This window comes from Xiphophorus couchianus, chromosome 8 (genome assembly GCF_001444195.1).
Source record: "Xiphophorus couchianus chromosome 8, X_couchianus-1.0, whole genome shotgun sequence".
In the NCBI taxonomy this organism is placed as follows: domain Eukaryota; kingdom Metazoa; phylum Chordata; class Actinopteri; order Cyprinodontiformes; family Poeciliidae; genus Xiphophorus; species Xiphophorus couchianus.
In genome coordinates, this window is record NC_040235.1 from 3,794,755 (window position 1) to 3,817,028 (window position 22,274).

General features: G+C 36.8%; 1 protein-coding gene across 3 annotated transcripts in view; it reads right to left on the bottom strand.

The window, feature by feature from the left end:
* Positions 1-19,660, bottom strand: part of cubn (cubilin (intrinsic factor-cobalamin receptor)) — a 92,024-nt gene extending 72,364 nt beyond the window's left edge. For 2 of the 3 annotated variants that reach the window (XM_028026223.1, XM_028026224.1), the window contains exons 1-16: positions 19,479-19,660; positions 19,148-19,277; positions 14,973-15,068; positions 14,396-14,434; positions 14,212-14,313; positions 13,976-14,079; positions 11,900-12,026; positions 10,858-11,026; positions 5,820-5,951; positions 5,534-5,629; positions 5,178-5,302; positions 3,036-3,228; positions 1,313-1,431; positions 718-952; positions 397-578; positions 48-210 (exon numbers count right to left, since the gene is read on the bottom strand). In XM_028026223.1, the coding sequence (XP_027882024.1) occupies positions 48-210; positions 397-578; positions 718-952; positions 1,313-1,431; positions 3,036-3,228; positions 5,178-5,302; positions 5,534-5,629; positions 5,820-5,951; positions 10,858-11,026; positions 11,900-12,026; positions 13,976-14,079; positions 14,212-14,313; positions 14,396-14,434; positions 14,973-15,068; positions 19,148-19,277; positions 19,479-19,573 (2,107 nt within the window). In that variant the 5' untranslated portion in view covers positions 19,574-19,660. The remainder of the gene's footprint in view (positions 1-47; positions 211-396; positions 579-717; positions 953-1,312; positions 1,432-3,035; positions 3,229-5,177; positions 5,303-5,533; positions 5,630-5,819; positions 5,952-10,857; positions 11,027-11,899; positions 12,027-13,975; positions 14,080-14,211; positions 14,314-14,395; positions 14,435-14,972; positions 15,069-19,147; positions 19,278-19,478) is intronic. The other variant, XM_028026222.1, reaches the window with a different exon arrangement.
* Positions 19,661-22,274: the final 2,614 nt, after the last annotated feature.

Here is a 22,274-nt window from a genome sequence, read left to right on the forward strand (position 1 = left end):
ACTTGATTACATTTTTGGCTACTCAGCTCTGGCCACCAGGTACTTACTAGGTGATGTTGTGTATGTGATGTGGAAGCCTCTGTCAGAGACTGTAAAATCAGAGTGAAAGTGGATCCATGCAGCTGGCCCAGTTGTTTGCAGAGGTGGTGGTGATGCAGTATTGCAGTATTTCCCAAGAACCGGGTCTTCTGATAGAAGGCCATCCCGAATCTGCAACATATAAACAAGTCATTTGAAAGATATGCTAGGTTAAGCTAAAAGCACACAACCACAGAAAACAGTTTATGTTATTTTACTACTTTGATTCAGAAATTGGAGAAGATTTGCCTTTTTGACCTGTTGTGAAGCTCTAGAATACCAGAGATAAATGTGGTGTGTTTTACTTGCTGTTTGTACCTCCAGAAAATCATAGTTGCAATCAGGATGCTGTTCTATGCTAAGAGTCCCAAATGCAAATGTAATAAGCAAGCCAGGATCCACAGAAACTGTCCAGTAGCAGTCTCGTCCAGGCGGATAGTTTCCAGGGTAACCAGGTGAGTTTATGTTGCCATAGGAAGCAGTCAGATCACCACCACACACTGAGAAGACACAAAGAATTCAACTTCATTTCTGTTTGAAGCCCACCAGAAATCAAAACATTTTTGTTAAGCTTTTAAATGATTCTTAAAATTTGAAAATGATTGACTCAGCCAATTCAGAACAAATGTCTCCAAATACCTGGGTCTTTGGACTCCCACACGATTGTAAAGCCACCAGCATTAATAGAATGATCTGAACGAAACCAAAAGTACAAAGAATTGTGGGAGCTGTAAAGATCTTGTGGATTATTTTGGCCACAATATTTTCCAAGTATGTAAGCAGAGGGATTATCCCCATCATGAATCTGTAGAAAGTCAAAGTTGCAGTTGCTGCTGCTCTCCAGATGAAAGAATGGAAATGTGATGCGCAGAACCTGTAGAAGAGAGTGCACACAATTTCAAGAATGAAGTCAAATTCTAATAATAATGTCTTATTTTTACATTTGGTTCAAATATTGTAATGTCACCTGAGGAATGACAAAATATACTTTTCATCCATAGTGAGTATATTTATAGTTAAACTGTCATTTTTCAATTGAACATAGTGTGGCTCAAATCAGCGATACTTAGTTTGAAGAGTTTTCCACTCCTATCAGTTACGTGGTAGCAGCTCCTATTTCAGTACCCACTTTGCTGGAGTTCCAAGCATACAGAGTCAGGCTGAAAATGCTTGGTCACTGATTGACCATGGGCCAAATGGCAAGAATCCAAGTTTTAAGCAGACACCAACATACCTTATTCGGATCAGTGCGGACCACCCAAGTACAGCTGACCAGGTGATCATATTCATCATGACCTGGGTTGTTGGGATAACTGAAAGAACCAGCAGGACCAGTCAGCTGGCCTCCACATTCTGCAAAATGAACCCAGACTTACATCAGACACTTTATATATATTTATATATATGTGATGTTATGTCAGTTGACATTCTACAGGTTATAAGATTTAAGCGTTCAATGTCGCCATCTAGTGGTGAAATGTATGTACATCACTTTAAGAGTCGGGCGTTAATGACGTCACTAGAGAGCAGACAAGTCAGGACAATGCAACGCATGGTTTTCGCAGTAACACGGCTACTCCTATACAGTTGGTCCTAGAAAGCACTGTCGGTACGTATAAGAGTTATGTTAATATTCGTTATATAAGCATAAGTTAATCATTTGTAAATGCAATACCGCTTTGTGAGAACTTACGGCTTTGAGCTAATACTTTCGTTGTAGCGACCGAGTATACTTGTGGGTGCTGTATTAACCGCTACTGTGTATTATTCAAAGTTTGTATGTTTATTTCATAGTTTTACACCTACTCCATCTGGCTTCATTAAAGACTCAACGCAAGCGCTCTAGTCTGTGTGATCCTTTGGAGAGGAGTTTAGCTGAGTGTCGACTCCGGCAAGGCGTTGGAGGTTGAGGACATGACAATATATATACACAGTATAATGGGTTGGTATTATTAAAGCAGACAGGCTGAAGCAAAAGGTAGATGTGAGAGATTTAATTACAAAATAACAAATAAACTTCAAGGAAGACAAAAGGAGCTGAAACAAGCACACGGATTAAAGGAAAAAGCAAGGAGTGAGAGGAGAAGTGTTTAATTACAAGGAGAGTACATCCTAGCCAGCAAGGTGAATGGGCTGGTATCATTAAAGATGAAATAGTTGGACCTTTTCAGGTTGAAGATGGATTCAAAATCAACTCCCAAACCTGCTGCCAGTTTTTAGAAGACACTTTCTTCAAGCAGTGATACAGAAAAATGTCTGCATCTTTCAAGAAGACCATGATTTTTATGCAGGACAATGCTCCATAACATGCATCAAACTACTCCACTATGTGTCTGACCAGTAAAGGTCTTAAAGATGAAAGAACAATGAAGTGGCCCCCTTCCTCACCAGAACTAAACCCCATTGAGAACTTGTGGGCCCTTCTTAAAGAGTTCACATCTCTGATCAGTGTCTGGGAGGCTGTGGTTGCTGCTGCACAAAAAGTTGATCGTCAACAGATCAAGAAACTGACAGACTACATGAGTGGAGGACTTATAACTGTTATTGAAAAGAAGGGTGGCTATATTGGTCACTGATTTATTTTTCAAATGTCAGAAATGTTTGTCAATTTTGAATTGTATATTTATTATTCTCACTTTAACAATAAACAAGTGAGATGGGAAAAGTTTCAGTTTAAATTCAGTTGGATAATAATCCTGCACACATAAATATTGTTTTAAAAAAGCCAAAATCTCACTTTTATTTTCTTCAATATTCAGGTTTGAGAGGTTATTAACATTTTGGATTGACAGAGAGCGCTGTAGATGTTCAACAATAAAATTAATCATCAAAACCAGAACTTGCATAATAATTGTGCACACAGTGTATATATTAATCTATTCTTGAATATTCTCTGCCTCCAGTCTCTCTTTTATGCCATTCCTTATAGTTTCGCTTTAATCCTCCCAGTTTTGTACCTTGTTGTGGGGTCTGGCAGAATGGGCCTGTCCACTGGGCAGTACAGGTACATGTGAATCCATTAATGCTGTCAGTGCAGGTTCCTCCATTTTGACAGGGGTTGCTCAAGCATTCATTGATATTCTGATCACAGTGAATTCCTTGCCAGCCAGGGTTGCAGTTGCAGATGTAGCCAGATGCTGAAGTGGTACTCTGCAACACACAGACATTAAAGAATGAAACTACATTTAGTTTCATTTTAGACTTAATTCATTTAATTTGGGGTCTAGCTTGTGATATGACCAAGCTGCAAATGCTTCTTTAATTGAATAACTTACCTATATTTAAAAAGGTAGGTATTTTTCCCCCAAAATATTTCAAAGTATTGACAAAAATAAAATTAATAATGAATCTAATTTAAAGATTTCCATTATACCTGTAAATGTATTTTATAATGAAGCAGAATACATACCCGATGGCAAACATGCATGCTAAAATACTTCTGAGCCTATCAGCACATCCTTTTAAGGAACTTGACTTGAGATGAAAGGAGATACTTCTGACATTTCCTTTTTGCTTTTCTTTGAAGGTACACCTAGATCAGTGCTTCTAATGCTACGATACTGATGTCTGAGAGAAAGTTACAAAGGTAAGTAAAGCTCCTCTTTTTGCAGCAATGAAGTTGTAAACCTCCCAAACAATGCAAGCTAGTGCCACCTATTTTAGCTTCACGGATATGGACAACCCAATGGAAGTGTTCTGTCAGTCTCAGCTCCCCACTGGAGCAGCTATGCTTGTCTTAGTACTGGGTTTTGAAAGGAAAATCTACGTATTTTTATGTGTCTGTTTATACGGAGCCCCAGGTCCTGTCTGGGGTTTTATTCTATGAAACAAATGTCATTTTTTTTTCCATTGGTGTAATCCAGGACCTGTAACTGTGATCATCTCTCCAGTATAAATATTGAGCTGTTGGATATAACTTTTTGTTAAGAATAACCCCTGAGAGACTTCTTTCAGTAGTAGTGTACATTGAACGATCAGCTGTGTGTCGCGTCATAAGCTGAGTTGTCACTTAGCTACAGCCAATACACACCAGAGTTTACTCTGACACTGATTTGTCTTCTAATCTTTCAATGCTTCAAACAGTCTGTCAACTGCTCCATCAGAGGAGGTTAAACATTTGATTTAATATCAAAGACACACCCAGCTCCTGTGGACAGCCTCCTTCTACTAAGGCAGATCATCATGTATTCTTTCTATGCCTATCTTTATGTTTAATCTCTAGTTTAGGGGCAGCCTTACACCAAACAAAAGGGGTGGATTTCATTTTGTTTTAATAAGTTCAGTTCAGGATCAAGGCTGTTATTTTTCTCTGCAACCTTTACCCACAGATTTTCAGTTACATCTCAAATATTTCATCTAGAATATTACAAACCGTCTTGAGCATGATTTTCATCAAAGTATACAGAGTCTTCAGTGAGTCTTCAACTTTTCTGTAATACTGGCCTCTACAGGAGATGTTAAGTTGGTTAATATCCCTGTGGGATTAATTAAGTAAATTTTAATTGAAAATTAAATTAATTTAAAAGGAATACAGTGTTCCAACATCTTCCCAATTTTCTGGAAGTTTGTTCAAGATTTGTGGTGCATAGAAGCTGAATGCTGTTTCTCTATGTTTGATTCTGGTTTTATTGATGCAGAGTAGGAAAAAACCTGAAGACCTAAATAGTCTGGAAGGTTGATACAACAACAGCAGATCTTTAATGTATTGTGGTGCTAAGCTGTTCAGTGATTTACAAACTAACAGTATTTTAAAGTCTATTCTCTCAGTGTTAGGACTTTAGGTCTGGGGTGATGTGCTCTATCTTCCTGGTTTTAGTCAGAAAACCAGCAGCAGCATTCCGGATAGATTTTTTTTTAGGCAAACCTTGGTTCTGCATCCACTGTTGCAGAAATTGATGCGATTGACGATAAACACATGGATGAGTTTCTCTAGATCTCGCTGAGACAATAGCCCTCTAATCATGAAAATGTTCTTCAAGTGAAGGCCGACTTTGTAGCTGTCTTTATGTGTCTCTGAAGCTTCACGTCTGAACTTCAGAGCTTTTCTTATTTTAACATGCACAACATGCACATGTGCAGCTAGGATGCAACTCTCTTACCGTACAATGTCCATTGACACAAGGGTTGTTAGTCTCACAGATGTTGCTTATCTGGGTGCAGCCAGATGGACCATAGCCATTGCCAGTGTATCCTTGTGGGCATGTACACAAAGGGAATGCTGAACCTGGTACATGTTTAAGAATAAAAAAGGATAAGACAAAGATCCGATGAGCTTTTGCTGACCCTTTTCTTGATCATAACTTATGTACAAAAATCCATTTATTTAGTTTATCATGGGCAGTAAAATGTCTCTACTTTTAAATAAAATTATACACATTTTGAAACATCTCTCTTTAGCTAGTTTAACATGCTTTATATCCCACATGATGTTCTAAAATCAGAGACACTTGTTTACCTGGGTTGGAGGAGCAAATAGCTAGAGGATGACATCCTCCGTTGTTGGAAGAGCAGATATTACTTTGTGTGCATGTTCTCCCATCCCCCTCATAGCCTGCACAAATACAAGGCAAAGCATTAAAAATTAATTGCTTATTTCCAGCTTTGTAAAAGTGCACACATTTAATTTTTTATTACAGATATATACAGTGATTACTTGTCATATCTGTGAATGCAATACATGTTTCATTAATCAGTACATCTGTAAATCTACAATTGCAAAAGCAATAACTTTACAGTTATACCAGGGGGGCAAGAACCACAGTGGAATGAACCCATAGTATTCATGCACTGGACCACTGGGGTAGTAGAGCAGCCACCATTATTTGTCAAACATTCGTCCACATCCTGACAGCTGTAGCCATTTCCTTGCCAACCTGAAATATACAATAAATCAAGAACATGTACGTTTAGATACACTGTTGTCCAAGTTTAAGTAAAGTAAGTAGATATTTAGTGGGGTAGCAAAAACAGAAGAAACTATTAGAAGGATAACTGCAAACAGAGAATTTAAAGTAGGGGCATTCAACTCCAGTCATTGTGGGTCTTTGTTCTACACCTTTTAGATGTGTCTGTGGTATAACAGACTTCAACCAAATGGATAAATTACCTTTCTGTTATGCAGATGAGTTGAATACATTCTAAGCTTGTTATCCTCAAGCCCCACATTCATGCAAGGATTCATTACAAGAGTATAAAGTGCTGGAAGTGATAGCTTTGCAATTTTATGCACAAAATGAGCTCATTTTAGATTTGATGCTTGGCATGGGTCTAGTTGGGACAACTCAACACAACTGACTGGATTTGATTCCTGACCCTGAGACTTAACTTGCATGTCTCCCACCAATTTCCTGTCTTGTGACTGACAATGAAGGTCTCTAGTGCAGCAAAAGTTTTTGAAATAGAATATTTAGAATAGGGGCAACAAATGAGTGAAAAAGTATTTGTGGGCATAAGGGAGAAGATCTCTACATGGTGTTTGAGGTCTCCTGGTCCTCAGACGATACTGCAACACTCATTGTCATGACTGTCATTAAAATGACTAAATGCATCTTGAAATACTTCCAGAAACCATTGTTGGTAAACACAATCCGCCGTGCCATCTTGTGAGGCCGTGATGCCAATAGGAGGCCATTGAACACTGTTCAGGAGTGTCGTTGTGTCCTGTGGGCCAAGACTCACTTGATATGGACTGTTTCAAAGTAGGTTCTTGTTCTGCGTAGTGTAGGGATGCAAGTTATGTAGTAACGAGTAAATCTAAAGTTGGCTGATCTTATTGACTGACTAATGATCAATGGATAAATGCCCAGATAGCAATGGTAATCCAACGTTGACTTATAGTCAGAAAGGTTGAATTTATGGTTAAGATCGATGAATGATGATGAGTAAACCATCAAACAATCATCCAATTCTAGCCAATTAACTAATGTTGAAAAGATGCCATTGAATCAATGTTGTTTTGTGATCAAATTCTAATGATTGAAATGCCAACATTTGATCCAGTGTTTTCAACACTGTTCCTCCAGGCACACTGCCCTGCAAGTTTTAGGTATTTCCCTAATTCAACACATGATTTCAATTGATGGCTGATTAACAGGGTTTTGCTGAATTGAAAAAATCTGAAAACATGCAGGTCAGTTTGACTTGAGAACCAGGGTTGGAAAAAACTGTTAATGTTGAATCAAAGTAAGCTGTTAATCACCCACTGATTTAATCCAGGTGTGGCAGAAGGGAAACGCCTAAAACATGCAAAGCAGGTGGGCTGAAACAGTGATCTAAACCTGCTAATCACTGATTCAGTTTTTGATTCTTGGATTGGTAACTGGTTAACCAGACAAATTACTATCTGTGTGGAATCTTTATGAGCATATGGACATTTTTGAATGAATTTGATCATCAACTTATTTGGAAATGTTTGCGGTTGATGGAAAATTTAACCAGGTATTCGATGGAAGTTTATATATATATATATATATATATATATATATATATATATATATATATATATATATATATATAATGATAGCCAAATGAAGCCTTTTCTTGGATTTCTATTGGCTCTCTGATTCCTTATATTTTTTACTTATCAGGCCAGAATTTTACTCTTCCAACAGCATTAAGTCTGTTTCTGCTGTGCAAGACTGATATATCTTTGCAGAGCAAAGACATAGTGGAAATTTCAAGAAGGTGAGCATTTTGGAGGGGAAGGGGTTAATTATTTTTATTTAAGAATCTTGTGAGTGATCATCTCGAAGTCTTCCCACATGTCAGATTTTTTCTTCTTGCTGGCTCCATTTCAATCAAGTTTATTTGTGTAGCACATTTCAGCAACAATGCAGTTTCAGAGTGCTTTACACAATAAAAACACACAAATAAAAAGTCATAAAATACACCATAATCAACAATTGAGAAAACCGGTAACAAACATTATATTTTGATGAATCCCATCATCAAAATCATTAATACACATGAACTATGGTCAAGGTTCCTTTTATTTTGGCCACTGCTGAAAACAAATATTCCTCTGATGCGTGATCAAATACATTAACCCATGAAGCGGCACGGCTCATCACGCTTTTATTTTGAAAACCGACACGCAAAATGAAGCAGTCACGTGACCCATGCTATGCGAGGTATCGTTTGTTGTCAGTCACGTGGTTTTCAGCAAGACGACACAAGCATCGAAGCGGGACTTCATCTGACACGCCCCCTTTTTACTGTACACGCCTCAAAGCCTGACTTCAGATGGCCCATCACTACTGTATATATACTACTATAAATCATACTATAAATTATTTATATACTATAAATCATTTTTTCAACTCCCTAAGTTCTATCTTTAGGTCTTCTGATAAACAGGCCTTTACTTTAAATATTGATCGCCTCATTTTAACATGAGTGCACCATCATAACTGTGACACTATGCTGCAGTTTGACAGGTAAATGTGAATATATATGTGAACTAACATTAAGATGAATATTCATGAATATTCATTAGCATGTCCTTATTAATTTAGCTGTGAGTGTACAAGGGTAACCGCACAGTTTGTGTTTGTTCTCAGACCTATAACCAGTACATTACTTAATATTTCAATGTTTTTCAAAACTTTTCAAATGTTTATTATCCTTCTAACAGGCCCAACCCGGTGACATCACCACTTATTTCTGTTTGTCAGCTGCTGCTGCTCAGCAGTTTGACCCAAAGCTGACAGACATGAACTACAGCCTTACTGTCAAAAAGTGGCTTTGTTACGCAACAGAGCAGGAGGAAGGCATCAAGGAACCAAAGTGACGCCAATCAGAGTCAGACTTGGGTTACCCCAACTTGTACTGCTTCCCTGGTTCATTCAGTACAAGGCTTATCCCTCATAGAATAGAATAGAATAGAAGTACTTTATTCATCCCAGCAGGGAAATTACTTCGCAGTTACAGCATAGAGACAAGACACAATAACAACTACCACTGAGTAGTAGTTGTAGATAAAATAAAAATAAAAAATAAAATATAAAATGCTATAAATTGTAAAAATATGAAATGCTGTTAATATAAAAAGCAACTTAAGAGCAGTCCTTACAAAGATAAAAAAAAAATGCAGATATGTATATGTAAATATATGTACAGCAAGTGTGCCACAGTGCAGTTGTGCAAAATTGGACTGATTAGTGCAGAACAATGATTTAGCTTTTATTGTACAGTGAGATGGCATGTGGCAGGAAGGATTTCCTGCATCTGTCCCTACAACAGCGGAGCTGGAGCAGTCTATGTGAGAAGGTGCTCCGCTGTCTGTCCACTATGTGGTGGAGAGGCTGCTGTTTATTGTCCATGGACGATGGAATGTTGTTCAAAAAGGAGTCAAATGTGTTTACAGATTTATGGCTATTTTCCTAAATAAAATGTAATATAAATGTTGTCATTTTTAAGTTTGTGTAGACACTTTTTTTGAAAATATATATTATAAGATAATTTTGAACAACATGATATCCATCGTCTGCCAACAAAATTGCCTGTTTAACACCAGTGAAGAAACCTTTAATGGTATGTTATGATGTAGAACTATCAGACCAAAAAGTGTACATGAATCAACATTTATTCCTTGACTTTGAATATAAATCAACACAAATGTGTAGATCCACATTCAGATGATGGTTGAATCAACATTGATATAGTGCCAGTTATGTTGAAACCCTGATGTTGATTCAACATGTAACTCACCAACCACTTTCAATATCGTTTCAATGTCAGGCTTCAATGTGGATTCAATGTTTCTGTCTAACATTGTTTCAGAGTTCATTCACTCATAGTTTCCTATCTTGTTGGCCATTTTTTTAAAAACCTGAGTTTTCTCTAGTATCAAGAGGGTCGACTGTCTTTCCATGACTGAAGAGCAAAATATTGTATATGCTGACTTTAAAAAAAGGAAGCACATCATTATATTTGAATATGTTTTTCTGTCAGCTGTATTAAATACTGACAAGATAAAAAGAACATTTTGATATTCGCACATGGGAGAGCAGAAGAGGACAGTGGGTAATTTTTAGACCTTTGCTGAGGTAGATAAGATCAGGGGATAAGATTAGCTTCACATGCAAGGATCACCGATCACCAGTCTTCCAAATTTAAGGAAATAGGTGCCGATAAATCATCTGACCCAGAAATCAGTGTACCCCTTCTTCAAAATGTTTTTTTTAAAAAAAGGAAATGCTACATCACAGCAAATATAACCTTATCACGACTATGATGAGACCCATAGCAAACATCAAATCTGAAATGTCCTCATTTTAAGCATTAAAGTCTAAAGTTCCTCAATTTAAACATTTATGTCATCTATACTCTGTGGTGAATAAAATACCATTTAAAAGCCACTTGGTTTTCAATTTATTCAACTTTATAAATGGTCCCAACTTTTCTTCAATTTAGGTCACATATTAATACGAATGCACCATGTAAAACATGGGGATTTTCTCAGTTGTTTTCAATAAGGGTGAACCTGCATAAAACTCAAAATTAACTTGCTTATGCGATTTTTGATGGGATTTATTTTTACATAATGCCATTTTCTTTTGTTTAACCCCATGAATTGGGAACATTTTATCTGTATTACCAGTATTCTTCATTATGGCTTAGTTTGCTTTTGGATTTCTTTAGTTCACCATTTTCAGTCCAATTCGTGTTTGAAAGTGCAGTATAAAGGTAAACATCTAAAATGTGGGTCATTTTTTGTGTCACTACCACAAAAGAGGTTCACCAACAGAAAAAACGGCGAGTTAGTATTTTGAGTGTTACCAGCAGGACAGGCTCCACAGTAGAAAGAACCCTGAGTGTTGTAACATGGAACAGGAGGGTTGGATGAGCAGGGTTTGGTGGGCAGGTTACACTCATCAACATCAGACACACACGCTGGGTTTCCAGCTGGAGCTTCCCATCCACTCTCACAGATGCATTGGTATTTGGGCTGTTTATTGAAGCAAACAGTCAAACTGAGACCCATGATGCCAAAACCTCCACATAAAGCATAACCAATAGGTGTTACAAGCTTAAGTGGTGTGTAAAATAATAATTGTCAAATAACTAAAGTCACTAATAATTTTGCTCAAAAGATAGAGCTGTTTTTTAATTAGACAAAAAAACTAAACCAAAGCATCATCATGTGATTTAAGTGGCAAAGCATATGTATCTAGATAGGGTTACTCTAAATAAATAAACATACTGCCAATATTTAACACATTAAAAAACGCACTTAGAAACGCACAGAAATGTTTCAAAGGATAGGAAAGTATGAGCCAATCAAGTATGGTCATTCATACTTGGTCATTCATCAAGTATGATGAATGACCAAGTATTGTTTACCCAATGTTTACGATGGGTAAACATTGGCAGACGAATGTTTATCCATCGTCTGCCAACAAAATTGCCTGTTTAACACCAGTGAAGAAACCTTTAATGGTATGTTATGATGTAGAACTATCAGACCAAAAAGTGTACATGAATCAACATTTATTCCTTGACTTTGAATATAAATCAACACAAATGTGTAGATCCACATTCAGATGATGGTTGAATCAACATTGATATAGTGCCAGTTATGTTGAAACCCTGATGTTGATTCAACATGTAACTCACCAACCACTTTCAATATCGTTTCAATGTCAGGCTTTAATGTGGATTCAATGTTTCTGTCTAACATTGTTTCAGAGTTCATTCACTCATAGTTTCCTATCTGGGTGGTACATACATACATATTTTGTTTATATCAAATATTTCTGAAAACTATTTACATTTGCAACTATAAAATATTATATTGGTAAAAATATTAAGAACAAGTTACCTGTCCAGACACCACCCGGTCTGAATCAATGCATAGGCCATGTACACACAAGTCCTGTCCGCCATTCCTGCAATCATCATAACGCACAGTGCAGAGATTCCCGGACCACTCTGGAGAACACTGGCAACTGCAACAAACAAGCAGTTTCTAAGAATACATTTTGAGAATCTGCACTGAATCATGGCCATATAAAGACACTCTAGCCATGCCGTTTAGGAATTTCTCATCTCCTTTGTTCAGACTACCAAAGACAGCTTCTCAGCTGTTTATGTTACTGCCAGTGCTAAAGCTAATGCGTGTTTCAACTGCATTCAGTAAGTTGTGAGCAATCTCTCTTTTAAAGAAAACAACCCAGAACAATCCAGCTATCAGCTGAATGTCATAAAGATACATGTGAAACTCGTATAGATTCATTCCACACAGAAAGAAATATTTCAGGCCTTTCTTGTCATTTTGATGATATTTTAATAAAGGCCCAGAATAAGGCTTAAAGACAGTTAAAAACCCAATTTAGTGTCTCAGAAAATTTGAATTTTACAGAAGATCATTATAGAAATGTTCATGTCTTTGTACTTGATTGAGTCTCCTTCTGCCTGATTAGGCAGTTTGCTGCCTAATCAGGCAAAGTATCACATGGTCACTGAAAAAAAAAAACTGATATCTGCCAGCCTCCATTTTCTAACTACTGACATCTCATGCAGCCACTTCTGGAATGTATACATGCGCAGAAAGCACCACAATAAACTGAAAATATGAGAGAGATTCAATTGCCTTTGTCTTTGTTGAAGGCAAACATTTGGACTTATTACATTTTTTACAAAGTTTCCAGGAAGACTAAGCAAAATGGAGGATCCATGGAGAGCATAATTACATCTAAGCACAGATCAATATTTAGAACTTTAAAAAAAAAAACATAGTCTCCACCTGTCATTCTGGCTTGCAAAACACACTTCATCAGATCATGAGGAAAACAAGGATTTAATTTTCAGATTCATTCATTATCTGTAAATCATAATTATCAAAATAAGAAAGAAAGACTTGAAATCATTTCCTCATGTGCAATGAATCTATATAATACACAGGGTTAATTGTGAAATGAGGGACACAAATATTGTACTCTTTTTATTTATTTTTTCACTGCCAGTGCTTTAGCTAACGAGTGTGTCAACAGCATTGAGCAAGCTATGAGCTTAATAAATGCTCTATTTTTGTTAGAGTATTATTAATGAAAGATGAAGGTGTTTCAGGTTTGGTGTATTCTACTGTATCATTCTTTCTTAATGAAACATAGAGTGGAAATGTTAAATGATGTGTGGGTTAAATTCACACTGCAGAACAAACAGAGCAACCGTTAAAAAGATGAACTAACAATATCACATTTTTACCTTCAAAATCAGATGGTTTAAAAAATGTTTACAAAGCCCTCAGTTAATCTAAAGTTTTTTTTTTTTACCCCTCCAGGGGCTATTTTTGTGGGCTCTAGTGTCCCTTATATCACAGTAGGCTGACAGGAAACGGGGAAGGAGAGGGGGGACAACATGCGGCAAATGTCGTCGGGTCCGGGAGTCGAACCCGCGAAGGCCGCGTCGAGGACTCAAGGCCTCCAAATACGGGTCGCGCTAACCGCTACGCCACCACGGCACGCCCCTTAATCTGAAGTTTTATCCCACACTGTCTCTAACAAACTTGTGAGAAAATCAACAGTTTTGTGTATTTGAATCATTTTTTAATGTAGCAGTTTCGTGTCACTTGCTGACTCAGTGGTTTTATATGCTGAACTTTGTGCAGCACTTAGGTCAGCAAAGCTTTGACCGGACTTTACGCAGCTGATTTGGCCAATCTGTAGCTTACATTTCCATCCAAGACTTTTCTGCTTCAAGTTTTTCGACTAGTAAACAAAGTGATTTTGGGATGCCTAGATTTTATCACTGTAATAAGTATATGATTATGTCCTTTGACATAATATTAAATGTTACCATAAAGGTATATGCTGACAGTATTTTAAACTATAAAACATTTTGTGTATTATTCTTACAAGAAGTATAGTTTAATAGCACTGGAAAGCTAAAGACTTACGTAAATGATCCAGGGCTGTTGACACAGGTTGCCCCGTTCTGACAACCCTGCAGTGTTCCTGCAAATGCCTGGCATTCATTTACATCACTGGCACAGTCAGCACCCTAACACACAACACACATACATAAAGTACATAAAACACAGATGGTAGCATCACAACCACATTCAAGCACATCATAAGCCGAAACTAACATATAAACTATGTATTTTTATTTCTTAAACAGTGTAGAACTCACAGCCCAGTTGCTTGGACACAGACAGTGATAGGAGTTCAATAAGTTCAGACATGTTCCTCCATTCTGGCAAGGATTACTGCTGCAAGACACTCTCTGGACTGTCTGGAAGAAAAACAAGCAGGAAACCAGAACTTCCTGCATAGTTTCTACTTCTGAGGCATGATCACACATTTCTAAGTCTCACCTGTTGAAGTTCTGTTACTTGGTTACCCAGTGTTGTCACCTGAAAGAACCATGGAAAGTCAGTTTTGTTGTGGAAAAGTGGTACACATTCTTAATAGCTTTATATTGTTACACCAATGAAGATAATTTGCGGCTTAAATTAAAATAAACATGTTCAAACTGTTAAATAAAATCAGACAAACATTTATTTCCTGTTAGAAAATATAGCTGTGAGGTTGCTAGTAAATGCCATGTGTTTCTCTGCGTTTATGATAAAAGGTGTCAGCTTCAAATGATTCTGTTGAGGCGAGCACTGCTTTAGATATGAATCTCCTTATTTCACAAGAAGAGTGTGGAAGAGTGAATCATTTCAAATGTAATTTAGTGTGTTTCCATTGGTAGGAGCAGTGGCTCCAACAACAGACGTCCTTTAGCTGTTGTAGAGGTTGTCCCTGACATAACCCAAGTTTTCTTTGATATGGCAGCTTTCTAACAGTCAGGAACTTCTCAATTCCATATATCTAACCTTCAACATTTATTACTGATGACTTCTAGTAATGATCATCTTCTTCACATAAAATATATTAGATTTCTGTTACCTTGGTATTAAGTTGGTTGAGGTTGTTGGAGATTTCAGGGGGAATTGCTCCTCCATGGGTCTTGATGTCATCAATGTCTTCTTTATTAGCTTTGATCTAAAATAAGAATGAAAACACAGTTAAAATAATTTTATTTGGGCACCAAATGCACTAGTTTATCAAAAATATTGCAAGTTTCACTAAAAAAAATGAGTGCAACAAAGTCATATCCTTGCCATAACCAATTCAAAGGTGTGTTTTTTGTTGTGTTGGATATGAATGAAGGGAGTGATGCATCACTTGTCAGTGTCACGATTTGGGGTGAGTGGTGGTGAGGAAGACCCTGAGGACCCAGGTTGGGATGAAGAAGTGATGATTTAAAGATGAAAATACAAATCCAGAAAGTCCAGGCAGCAAAGACTGAGCAGGAGGCTAAAAGCTCAAATTCTGGTTGCAACTGGTTACAAACTAACTGACAGCAACAAGACGTCAGACTAGACAGAATCGACAGACTGGTATGACAACTAGACAGATTAGACAAGGACCCAACAAGGAACACATGTGGGATTAAATACACAGAGGGTAATCAGGGAATGAGACACACCTGGGAACAATCAAGGGGTAGACAGGACAACAGGAGACTCAAAAGACACAGAAACCCAAAATAAACACTCAGAAAAACTCAAATCCTTACAGTCAGTCAGGGTACTTACCGTTTTTTTTGTTCTTCTTTTTTTTTTTTTAAATTAAAAAAAATAACTTAATATAGTAGACACCACTGCTCTGACAAAGCTTAACAACCTCACCACCTGTAACTAGCCCAGAAATATGTATAGTTGGTAAACATTATATTTAAGTTATAAACGTTTGTGCAATTTTACATGGTAGAAATTATTATGTAAGACTTAAATTCTAAACCAGTTAAGCTATCATCAATCAAGCAGTCTGCTACAAAACAGGACAGATTCTTTTGCCACTTCAAATCATAAAACAGCTAAAATAAGTCCAAAGAAGAAAAGCATTGGTTTAGTAGCTGATGGCATAATGATGTGGAGCATGATGTCTGGCTTTGTCAACACTCTGATGCCAAGCTCTGCAGCATGTTGGTAGGATGCTGTTAGCAGGTGTCCACAAAGACATCCTCACAATATTATTTAAAAGAAGCTGTTCCATGGAATCAGGGATTAACACAAAGTTTTAAAACAAAAATGTACAACATGATCTGTTGTGATCAAAAATAAAAGAGATGGATTTTAATGAGTCATACTAATAGTATAGCTATGACATGACTTCCCAATCAGTTTCTTTTCAGATAAAGATATTTTCAGTTACTGACAGCTAAAAGTCATTTTAACTAATAATATATACTTTTTTCCAGGAATATATTTTAATACGATTAATATTTTTTCAGGGATATGATTTAATGCATTGCATTAAAATGCTTACTACACACAAGTTGCATCCTGAATCAATTGACTGCAGTCCTCGGGCCACTTGACCTTTGAGCTTACTGTGTGGAAGTCTAAACTTGTTAATTATCAGTGTTGTATAGTAACGAAGTAAAAATACTTTACTACTTTACTTAAGTATATTTTGGAGTACTTCATACTTTCCTCGAGTATGAAAATTTTTGATGATTTTCACTTTTACTTCACTATATTTCCGAACTTAATTGCGTACTTTTACTCCGATACATTTTCAATGTGTGGTTTAGTTACTCGTTACAAAAAAGCGAGAGAGAGAAACAAAGTGTTTTGACCCCATCTACTGATTAGCAAGTAGCAAGTAGGCTACCGAACAAAGTCCGTAGCCTGCTTGTCTGGGCTTGTTCATCACCACCAATAGGATACACCTGTTTCGCTTCTCCCATTAAACACAAAGCAAGTCTCGCAATCAGCAGCAGCCACATAGAGGAGAAGAAGAAGAAGAAGACCACAACGACTGCAACTACGTCGGACACAGCTCCAGGGGAATCACCAGCTGGTGATGAGAGCCCATGGCCTTATTTAAACACAATACACTCTTTCGTGGGTGTTAAAGATTCGTCGTACCGCATGCAGTGTATGTTATTCCTGCCCGAAGATGTGGAAATTCTATCTTACAAAAACTCCCCGTCCAACTTGAAGAAACACATCGAGGTAACGTCTTATGAAATGGTTATAATCCTCCTGTTTCAGTAACTATAGCTTGGTCACTAGACACTACTGTATTGTGAAATCTTGACCATAAATGAACTTTGTTTGGCATCGTTTCAGTTCCACGCGCGGTGTATTTAGCTTAGGCTTAATGTTGTCTGTAGCAGGCTACCTAGACTCCTCTGTTCAAGGGGGACAGAAGCCATAGCGATAGCAATTTAGACTAAATTTAACGAATATAGAAAAGGCATGCAAGTTCAAAACCAGGTTTACAACAAAGGTCTCCCTCTTCAGATGCCAATAAGCTGCATTTCCCTCCCAATTCTTTTTTTCTTTTGCATAATGACCAGTTGTGTGCACCACCTACTGACTGTAGCATTGACTGATTCACTGATTTGTGAAGTAGAGTAATCGTAACAGATCTTTTTCTTCATGTTGGCCGCATTTTCTGTACTATTTATTTTTCTCATTTTCAGCACTGACCTTACTTGAAGGGAAAACTTAAGGCTTACAAAAACTTTGTATTTTCTGTCCTGGAGGGTATACTAAGAAGCTGGTTCAGTTGTAAAGCAGGTTAAGTTAACCTTGTGCTATAGGTAAAGCACCTCATTTTCTTAACTAAATGATGCCTGCAGGTATATCTATTAGCAGGTTTAATTTTGCCTGCACTTGGTTGTGTACGTGTATTTGACAAGTTTACCAAAATATAAAAAATGTCATTCAAACTGCATTTGCTTTGTTTTACTTTTTACTTGTAATTTTCATTACATTACTTGAGTACATCCATTTTTACATCAATTTCCATACTTAAGTACAAGAAGTTTCAGATACTTTAAGACTTTAATTCAAGTAACATTTCAGTCAGTGACTTGGACTTTTACCAAAGTCATATTTTGGAGAGGTACTTGTACTTTTACTTGACTCTGAGATTTCAGTACTTTATACAACACTGTTAATTATTCCCTGACTTATATGAGCAGAAACCGCCTTCTATAATTAATACACAAAGTTTATAACACATGTCCTCTTGTTTACAAAGGTAGACTAATTAGTCTGCTGTGTTACTGATGATTATGTGCAAAGAATAAACTTATGGTCATTGTTTCCTATGTGAAGTCAGACATAGTAAAGATGGATTAAAACACCAAATCCCACACAATAAATTTTGCCCAGATTACAGTTCATCATTAGAATGAAGTTTCAGATTTCAGCTTGAAATTTTATTCTAATTTTATAATGTAGTTTCTCAACTCTGTATCAAAATAAGTCAACAATTGAAACATTACATTTAGTCAAGTGCCATTGTTACATATTAGATTGTTGATTCATATTTCATTGATTACAGCATGTTTCAAAACCAACTCTGAACAGCTAGGATTTTATTCTAGATTTAAAGGAACTCAGTGTTTCAGCTGTTTTACAGTTTTCTGGAAGTTTGTTCCAGATTTGAGGTGCATAGAAGCTGAATGCTGCTTCTCCACGTTTGGTTCTGCTTCTGTTGATAAAGAGCAGAACCAGAAGACCCTCTGGTCTTCTGGTCTGGAAGGTTGATACAACAACAGCAGATCTTGAATGTATTGTGGTGCTAAGCCGTTCAGTGATTTATAAACTAACAACAGTATTTTAAAGTCTATTCTCTGAGCTACAGGGAGCCAGTGGAGGGACTTTAAAACTGGTGTTATGTGCTCTATCTTCCTGGTTTTAGTGAGAACGCAAGCAGCAGCATTCTGGATCAGCTGATTATTTTAGACAGACCTATAAAGACACTGTTGCAGTGGTAAGTGTGAACTTCAGAATATTTGTAACTTTGTGATGTCCAGAAGATAGTATAATGTGGTCTCCTTAATTCAGCGTTTTGATGACATATGTCATATCACTTTTATCTTTATAGTTTTCTGTTTGGAATAATAAGTAGCTGTTTTTTTCTTGTGTTGAATTTGCTCTCCATCAATGAAATGGCCTCTGAGTGGAAGCTTTTATTAACTTAAAACCACAGTAAATTTGCTGTATCAGATCAGATGACATTAGTATGCATAGACCTGAACTGAAACCTGAGTTTACCTGGCTTAGAAGCTGTGTGAGGTCTTCATTGCCCACTTTTACCCGGCCTGATGACGAAGGCTCGAAGCGGATCTCTTTGTTGTCACCTGTTTTAAACACCAGGTGACCATTTTCTGATAGCATACGAGGCCTACAAAACAAACATTCAGGTTTTAAAGTAATCTAAAAAAGTGCAAATTTACTCAATCTTGTTCCAGATATCATCTGCATGATTTCAAAACCCTACTTAACCAGGATTAGGTAAAACAAGAAAACCAAAAAAAGACAAATTTTTCACCCATTTCATTTAATCTCTTTAAATCTTTCTTTGATCTTTTTGATTCAAACTTACTGTGTCAGTTGTGAATTGTCCATCGGCTCTCCCGGTCCATACAGCAGAAAGACAAGACAGAGGAGCAGCCATGAAGGCTGCGGTGTCCCAGCCATCGAGACGGGATTTCTTGGACGGTGACTCTGAACAGCTTTACTGATGCATCCTGTTCTTCAGCACTCTAATACTCACTTTTAAGACTTTGACCTAAAAACAAAAGCATAAAAAAACCTGTTTCCCAAAGCATTACACCCATGACGCATTTATTATGGTTTAACTGTGGTTTATCATTGAGTGAGAATGTCTTTCACATGATTTTAAGAAATGAGTAACCAGCTTCATGTGACTTTGATATCATTATAAGCAGATATTTCACATCACTGCTAAGAATAAATTCACTAAGGTGTAAATGGTAATTACTTTGTGTCCATCAACGGAAGAACTAATGATATCACATGCAATTTTGGTAAATGCTCAATTATTTATAATTATTAACTGTGAGGTCATGAACAACTAAAAACAGAACAAAAATACATACATTTCTCTGTCCTAACTTGACTAGATATTTTAAAACAAATTAATATGCAGTATATAGTTCTCCATGAATTGTTTTATGTGGCCAACATTTGATAAACTCCATAGGGTTTCCCTCTAGGTCAGGGGGGTCAAACTCATCTTTGTTTTGGGCCAAATCAAGATCATGGAAGCTCTCAAAGGGCCAGTTGTGCCAGAATGTACTGATAAAATCTGTTCACAAACTCATAAAATATCAATGAATTCTTAAAATTAAATAATATTATTGAACATCTTTTCAGTCCCTCCAGGATTTCGTCACAGTTTTTGTGATTTTTTTACAGTAAAAATCTAAGTGTTTGTTATACTAATTTGAAATATTTGCGATATTTGCTCTTATTTATGATGGCAAATTTGACTTTTTATTACTCGCTGTATAGATCATGGACTATAATCTAACATAAATTAAGGCTGATGCAGGTGTTTAGCACAAGTAAGAAAGTTTTTGATAATTTTTGAGGAAAATCTGCAATAAACCCTCAATTATATATTAGTGCAAAAAGGTGCTGGGATTTGTTGATTTTATGTGAATTTCCATGATAATTCTCAAGAAACTGGAGGGACTGATTTATATAATTTGGCAGTAAATGAATAAAAAACTGCACTGATTTGATTGATAACATAATATTTAAGCACACTTAATGTTTAGTCTAGAAAATAGAGGGCCACATAAAAAGCTATAGTGAGCCAGACTTGGCCCAGGGGCCTCGAGTTTGACACATGTGCTCTAGGTGATCATTAACTCTAGTCCTGAGACTTGCAAATGACACCCGGTGACTCTTCTCTGAACTTACACAAGCAAGACTAATGAAAATCCTTCATTAGGACAAATGAATCAGAAATGACAAATTCAACCATTTCTGATTGAATTTGTTACTTACACAAGTGTTTCCTTATTCATTAATGTAAACTACCACTATTTGTATATGTCAAATCAACATTTGATTAGCTTCCATCATAATATAGGCAACCTTGGATTAGTTTGATCTATTTTGAGAATATTCTTGTTTATGTATTTTTGAGTTTGTCCTGCTCTTTTGATCCTTCTTGCTGGTACTCTTAAACATAAAACTCTTTGGTGTTTCCCTGAATTTTAAAAGCAGGACTTCATGTCTTTCTTCTCAAAACTTGTAATGTTTACTCAAACCTTTCTTCCAGAACTCTGCTCATTTACGAAACATTCTCTGCTTGCTTTTGGAACGGCCTTTTGGCACCGATTGTAGTAACCTGCGCCACCCACTGGATGTAGGGAGTTGGTCGGGTGAACAAACTAATGCCTAATATCAGAAGGTGGTTAGTACGGTGGCCGACAGGTGCAAATGCGCAGCAAAAGAGAAACATGCAAACAAAAAAAAAACACGCGCACAAATTAAATGCGGCAAGCAAAAAGCAAATGAAATGCAGCAAACAAAAAGTGAGACGCAAACAAAAAAGAAGACACCCCCGAATGAAATGCAGCAAACAAAAAGTGAGACGCAAACAAAAAAGAAGACACCCCCGAATGAAATGCAGCAAACAAAAAGTGTTGAAAACGGAAGTGCTCCAGACCACTAGGGGGAGTCAAAGAAAATAGTATTCATTTCTATGGGACCAGATGCAAGATTCAGAGAAAGAAATTTGATAGAAAGTAAAGGTACGTATTACTATATTTCTTTTCAGATACGCCGTCTTTTATAATATTATACAATAACAGAATAATTTATGGGTAGCGTGATAGACTTTGTGTCAGTCATACCGTTCTGGGCTCGGTCTCGTAGATGCTTGCCCGAATTAGCAAAAATACTATTTTCTTTGACTCCCCCTAGTGGTCTGGAGCACTTCCGTTTTCAACACTTTTTGTTTGCTGCATTTCATTCGGGGGTGTCTTCTGTTTTGTTTGCGTCTCTCTTTTTGTTTGCTGCATTTTATTTGCTTTTTGCTTGCCGCATTTAATTTGTGCGCGTGTTGTCAAGAAAATCCGAGCTCATCCCACTTCCCCATGCTGGAGATTTTAGTTTAACAGTAATAATAAATAAAGTTATCTTTAAAATGAATCACTCAAGTGACATCAAGGCCCAACAGTAGACTTAAGTGTCAATAAAATAAATCTAGTTGTGTGTGTTGTTTTTGTCTCATGCAAACTTTGCTTTAATTCTACTTTTTTCTATCTAATCATAAGAAATCATAGTCAGTCAGAGAGAGTCATTAAACAGGAAAAGCAGGTTTCCTGGAAAAAGAGGAAGTAAGTTTCCAGCCTGCAGATTT